At 37.6% G+C, this 6,539-nt stretch overlaps 1 protein-coding gene across 1 annotated transcript; it reads left to right on the forward strand.

The window, feature by feature from the left end:
• The first annotated feature begins 1,428 nt into the window (after positions 1-1,428).
• Positions 1,429-6,341, forward strand: LOC115446190 (glutamate receptor 4-like). The gene is made up of 10 exons (XM_030172756.2): positions 1,429-1,568; positions 2,073-2,226; positions 2,453-2,645; positions 2,903-3,072; positions 3,427-3,656; positions 3,883-3,982; positions 4,409-4,587; positions 4,699-4,803; positions 4,890-5,056; positions 6,140-6,341. The coding sequence occupies exons 1-10, from the start codon at positions 1,455-1,457 to the stop codon at positions 6,339-6,341; spliced, it is 1,614 nt and encodes a 537-aa protein (XP_030028616.2). The 5' UTR covers positions 1,429-1,454.
• Positions 6,342-6,539: the final 198 nt, after the last annotated feature.

Consider the following 6,539-nt stretch of genomic DNA (forward strand, 5'->3'; position numbering starts at 1 on the left):
AAATATGATTGGGTTTTTAAAAATTGCGTTGAATGAAATATTTATGGCCCGTGGGTATTTTTTCTTTAATAATTACCTATGCATCTAATTTTATGTTTATCCAAATAATTCGCTTTAACGGTGATCCCCATACTAGGCTGCTTTTGTATCACAGGCATCGTCTTTTATTTAAAATCTTCATAAAAATAATTATTATTTTAAAATATATAAATAGCATATAGTAATATTACAATGTGTGTGCGTACGTCAGTATAATGTGAAATTATCAAATCAATAATAATTTAGTATACATACACCTTTGTCTTAGTTAAAGTTACGAATTGAATACTCAAGTACCTAAATGGTATTTCAATCCCCTCATGATTTTCTCAAGACTTCTTTATAAGAAGTACCAACCGTCAAAATAGTTTTAATTCTGTTTACCATCTTCCCTTTCACAAGCAATTACATAATTCAATATTGATTCAACCTGCTAAATAACTGCCTGCAACTAAGCTTTCATTTCGTAAGCTTAAACCAATAAATAGATACCTATAAATCGACATTTCATATTGTATCGCCGACCGAAACACACAATGAATTGGTCAAAGTTAATATTTGTTATAATGTTTCTTCAGACAGCTAATTCGAGGGATCCTTTGACGGTTGAATTCATAAAAACTTTTGTATCAAACGAAAGAATGCCAACGATTTTATTGTTGGGTAATTTATGTTGGGATCAAAGTAAGTTTAAACTAATCTGTTTTAATCTGGTTTTACTGGTGGTAGGTCTCTCATGGTAGGTTTCTCATATGCGGGAGATCGCCAGGGCTGGTACCACCGTAATGTCTGTTACTGCCGCCAAGCATCAATGTGTAGTCACTGGTGTGTTCCGGTTTAAAGGACATTGTAGCCAGTGTAACAACTGGACATAATAAGACTTAACATCTCATGTCTTAGGATGGCAAGCGCAGTTATTTGTATCATAATAAATTATCATGACTTACTTGCTAAGATTAATTTTAGTTGCCTCGACTGACGACTGCAGTGCTGGGGTCTCTGATTTGATCCACGGGTTGGGTTAAGTGATATTGGGGTTTTTCTACTCAGTTTAGCCCGGAGTTTGGACATCGTGCGCGATATGGCGATAACCTCGCCCCCTATCACATCATAGGACGGAAAATACACGGCGGAAAGTTAATGCACTAGTCACGTCTCTGCCTACCCTTTTGGGGATAAAAGGCGTGATTGTATATAATGTGTATTAATTTAAGTAAAATGTCTGTTTATGTGACTTGATTTTTTTTATATTAGTTTTACCTTATTTTTTACTTGGTGAATTGGACTTTAATATATGATCCCGGTCCTATCAAACTAAGCAGATACTTTGAATATGTGTAGCAGAGCTTAGAAATGATTTTCATACGAGTAATTTTTTTTCAGAAATAAAAATAGACTTGGCAAAGGACATTTTTATGATCGGAGGAAGAGTTTCAGACGGGACTGGCATACATTCAAAAAACCAAGATCATTTTACGATGTATCTTCTTGACTTGGATTGTTCTAATTCCAATGTGATCATTGAATGGGTATTTAAATTTTTATTATTATTGTTTTTACTATACTTGCATGGCTAAGTGACGTGGGCCACCATTCCTATCCGTGTAGATATAATATATATATCGATCGATGATAGATATAATATAATATATCGTACCACCGGTAAGTAAATTAATGTTATTATGATAACTAATCAATTGCCTTAGAGTTCAACGTCGTATATTATCTGATTGCTGGCAGCGACGAACATATGTTTAAAAACTATTAAGTAAATATGCACTCATAAAAATAAAAACAGAAAGTGGCCATGAGCGAGAAATAAACGAGACTACAATCAGAACTATTGCACCAAAATAAATAAATGATGTACAAATATGCGATAGAAATCTTAAAGTTCTAAATCCTAAAAAAGAGGATGCTACGTAGAAATATTTCCCTTCAACAGCCATGTTATGATTTAGTGCCACTTTTTTAGGTAATACGAACTTTCATTTATTAAATTGTTTGTCATCTGTTTTATTTGTTTGATTTAGGCATCGTTAAGACATCTCTTCCGCTCCCCCTACCGCTGGCTAATACTGTCTAATTTTACTGGACTCGCTCAGGATTTGCAAGACAGCCCAGTGCTGTTGGATAGCGACGTGGTTTTGGCCCAGAGGAGTGGAGACTGGTTTTCTTTAGTCGAGAGTAAAAATTATTTTTTTATTATGTTTACCACTTAAGTCGGTAATGGTTAGTTACGGTGTGTGTAATCTGTTAATCGTAATTGCTTTTTAATTTTAGGCTTATCCTTTAGAAGTCGTAATTTTTCTGATGCAAATTTTTTCTTAGTTTCCTTTGAAATAAAATATTAAAATAATAGTAAAATACTTAAGTTACTAAATAGATACTTGAGGGTAATCTTTCAATGCAGTACACAAACCATCCCCTAACGGCAGTATGGTGACCACACCCCGAGGGTTCTACAACGGGAGCTATGTGGACATCAGACCCCACAGGGAGTTGTTCAGACGGCGCGGAGATGTAATGGGACATCCACTTACTATGTCCAACGTCATACAAGACAGCAACTCCACGCAATACCACTTGCCTAGAGAAGATGCGCTGTAAGTCTTTAATCTTTGTTCTTCCTTCACTTAGGGTCGAGTGCTGTAGCCAGAATACTCTAGTTAAGAAGATCCTTAGCATCTTCCTATCTAGTAGCACAAGGTAAAATAACATAAAGCCAATTTTTCTACTGGTACCGTATAAAACCTGTTGATCGGGTTCAAATATCAAATTGGATAACAGTATGGGCTTCTCTGATTTATGTAACTGAAACTGAACCCTCAGAAATTAGGACCAAAGCTAACGCGTGTTACAGAGAGCTGAATTACGACGTCACTTCTAAAATCTGCTGGATGATAGCGCGACTCGCGTTCGAGATGGTGAACGCGACGCCGCGATACATATTCAGTTATCGCTGGGGGTACCAGGTGGACGGCCAGTGGTCTGGCATGATCAACGACCTGAAGAACGGTAAAGCCGATTTGGGTAAGTGGATTATACGGTAAACGATAATATTAAAAGTACGATTTTCTGTGCAAAAAGTATGATTAATATGTTGCAGTACTTATATTTTGCTCAACCTGACAGTCCAGAAATATCATAAATATATTGCACTTGATATTAAATAAAATGTAAATCAAAACATAACATCAAATAACGAAGATGTGTTTTCCAACTGTCTGAATTATGGCCGAAACGGGTCTTTTAGAACAAGCCACTATGATAAATCTTTTTATATTCTAGTTGAATGTCGGCTATAAAATATCCAAATAGTAATGTCTTCGATTATCCTTGCCACCGCCTTGCGATGAGAAAACTTAATTTCATATTTTGGTCCAGGCACAAACTGCATAGTGACAGACACGCGGCGTCTTTCGGTCGTCTCATACACGGATTCCGTTGCTCCATACAGAGTGCGGTTCATATTTCGACAGCCTCCACTGGCGTACGTCGCGAACATATTCTCGCTACCGTTTAGCAGCAATGTCTGGATAGCCTTAGTCATCTGCTGTTTCGCCTCTACTGCTGCTGTGGTTCTTGGTTTTAAGTGGGAAGCTAACTTGGATAAGGTTTGGTACTAAGTTGAATATATGACGGTAATATTTTAAAATTCTATCATGATTTCGCACCAATTACTTATGTCTGAGTTTTCTGTTGACTGATTAATGAGGATAAGGTAACGTAGCACACATATAGCTGGATATACTTTGTAGCTTTTGTATTATTTTTGTGATCACTACCACGTATCTGGCTGTCTTCTTTTATGATATCTTCAGCAATTTTTTTGCTACCCAGGATTCACAATACTTGACTGGGAATATTGGTGACGCCTTGTTGCTGACCATGAGTGCAGTTAGCCAGCAAGGGTGCGTCATCGAACCGCGGAGAGCTCCAGGTTGAATACTCTTCACTGTAAATTCTGTACATAAGTAGTCTTAATACTCCGGAAAATGCAAAAAGTTCTTTGTTACTATATATAATACCTATTTACATCACTGGTTTCTCTGATTCAGGGATAATGTCCATAATCGGGAATCCTGATTTTTTTAGATCACTGGTTTTAATTTATGTACAACTTATGACTTAGGATTATGCAAAAGTTCTTTGTTAGTATGTTCACCACTGGTTTCTCTAGTTCAGGGATAATGCCCCCGAATCGAGACTCCAGACATATCATTGGTCTGATCTAAACGTTTTAATTTTTCAGAATGGACAATCGTAGTTAACACTCTTGCTCTAACTAGCAATTTTCGATGGTATTTGCACTATCAGTAGGGTTTACCCTTCAGTGAGTGCTATCAGCATTTAAACATCCCGCCAGGTCGCATCATGCTGGTAGTGTTGTTCACGACTCTGATGGCGCTATACGCGGCGTACTCGGCTAACATCGTGGTACTGCTGCAGGCGCCCTCCAACTCCATCAGAAACCTCGCGCAGCTCACCGCCTCCAAGATCACGCTCGCCGCCAACGACGTCGATTACAATAGATTCGTGTTCAATGTAGGTAGATATTTTTCAAGCAAGTGGGGCAAAATAAATACTGTACTTGATGATTAGTCACCAAGTGGCGCTAGTTTGACGTCAGAGATTAAGAAAAAACTTTTATTTCAGCTCTACAAAGATCCTGTTCATCAGTCAGTGAATAAGAAAATTAACCCCGATAAAGGGAAAGGACAATTTTATACCATTGACGAAGGAGTAGAAAAAATTCGAGAGGTTTCTAAAAAATATATAATTTTAAATATGCACACAATATTATGTTATTAAAGTACATGGATAGACAATACAGATTTTTATTCCAGGGTCTATTTGCCTTCCATTCTATAGTGGAAGGTGTGTATCGCCGTATCGAACAGACGTTTCTAGAGATGGAGAAATGCGACCTCACCGAGGTTGATTTCTTAAGCAGTTTCGACCCATTCGTGCCCGTGAAGAAGGACTCTCCCTATATAGAGTTATTACGAGTAACGTAAGTACATTTTTTGGCCTAATTATGGCTTAATTTGGCCTTTATCTATTATTTATCCTCTTGTTCGCATTCTGGAAAATACCCCGTGGAAACCAACTTCAGTATTATTTACTAAACAGGCAGTATTTCTCTACCTTTTTGGTGCTTTAGAAGTATAAAATTTTGCATACAATTGCCTTGCGAAAGTGAAAATGATGTTAAGTTTTTAATCCTACAATAACACGTAGTCAGGAATCTTATGTAGAGGTATCAACATTTCAAGTAGATTTTCAATCTTATTTCAGTAGTGTCACTGAGTTATTACGCGGCCCACACGAGCCACAACCAGCACGAGAACAATTTCTAAACAATTTAACTAAAATAACAAACAAAAGTTACTTCTTTATACTAATTAGACTGATATGGGGTGAAACACAAGGTATACATTTGAGCAACAAGGTATACATTTGAGCAACAAGGTATACATTTGAGCAACAAGGTATACATTTGAGCAACAAGGTATACATTTGAGCAACAAGGTATACATTTGAGCAACAAGGTATACATTTGAGCAACAAGGTATACATTTGAGCAACAAGGTATACATTTGAGCAACAAGGTATACATTTGAGCAACAAGGTATACATTTGAGCAACAAGGTATACATTTGAGCAACAAGGTATACATTTGAGCAACAAGGTATACATTTGAGCAACTTTGCATCTTCTGAATGATAATTAGCTAAAATAATATTACAATCAGAGGACTCTTTTAGTGAGTAATTGCATATGTCTTTGCGAAAGGCTATGTTTACCATGTTTAGAAATCGCGTTTACAGTTGCCTTGGTGGCGTAGTTGTACTGCATGCGCGATACGGCAGCGCTCTGAGGTCCTTGGTTCCGAATCCCGGGTCGGGAAGTGATATTTGGGTTCTTCTGCTCAATATCAGCCCGGAGTCTGGAAGTTGAGCCCAATTTGGCGATAGACTCGCCCCCTATCACATCATGGGACGGTACACACTTGGCGAAAAGTGGGTGCCCTGGTTGCGCTTCTGCATACCCCTAATATAAGTGCGTGATGTGTTTATGGTTTGTATGTTTACAGGTTCAAACAAATCCGCGAATCTGGCATCCGAGCGGCGTTGAACAAGCGTTACCAAGTCCCGAAGCCTCCGTGCCACACCAAGTCCGCGGCGTTCAGCAGCGTCGGCTTGCTTGACCTGCAGCCGGTCCTCGTGCTGATGCTGTACGGCATCGCTATATCGACAGCGATATTGGCTGTCGAAGTCGCTGTTTTTAACATGTAAGTTGATTCGTCTTTTGTTAAATGTGTAGTTGTATTTTTAATTTAAATTCATAAACAATAAGCTATTATTATGTTAATTCAGGGACATAGAATGTCTATGTGCAAATTTTTTATTAAATCCAAAACGCTTCTAAACATTATCTTTAATCGAAATATTATGCTTTTTCTATGTAAAATAAAAAGTTAAAAAATGTGGGAA

This window comes from Manduca sexta, chromosome 16 (assembly GCF_014839805.1).
Source record: "Manduca sexta isolate Smith_Timp_Sample1 chromosome 16, JHU_Msex_v1.0, whole genome shotgun sequence".
NCBI lineage: Eukaryota > Metazoa > Arthropoda > Insecta > Lepidoptera > Sphingidae > Manduca > Manduca sexta.

What these genes read in the sequence shown, in the direction of transcription:
- LOC115446190 (XM_030172756.2), top strand. Translation starts at nt 1,455, where the DNA reads ATGATCGGAGGAAGAGTTTCAGACGGGACTGGCATACATTCAAAAAAC. An exon ending in CCAATGTGATCATTGAATGG is followed by an intron (nt 1,569 to 2,072) that starts GTATTTAAATTT and finishes TGTTTGATTTAG; the next exon opens with GCATCGTTAAGACATCTCTT. An exon ending in CGAACCGCGGAGAGCTCCAG is followed by an intron (nt 3,983 to 4,408) that starts GTTGAATACTCT and finishes ACATCCCGCCAG; the next exon opens with GTCGCATCATGCTGGTAGTG.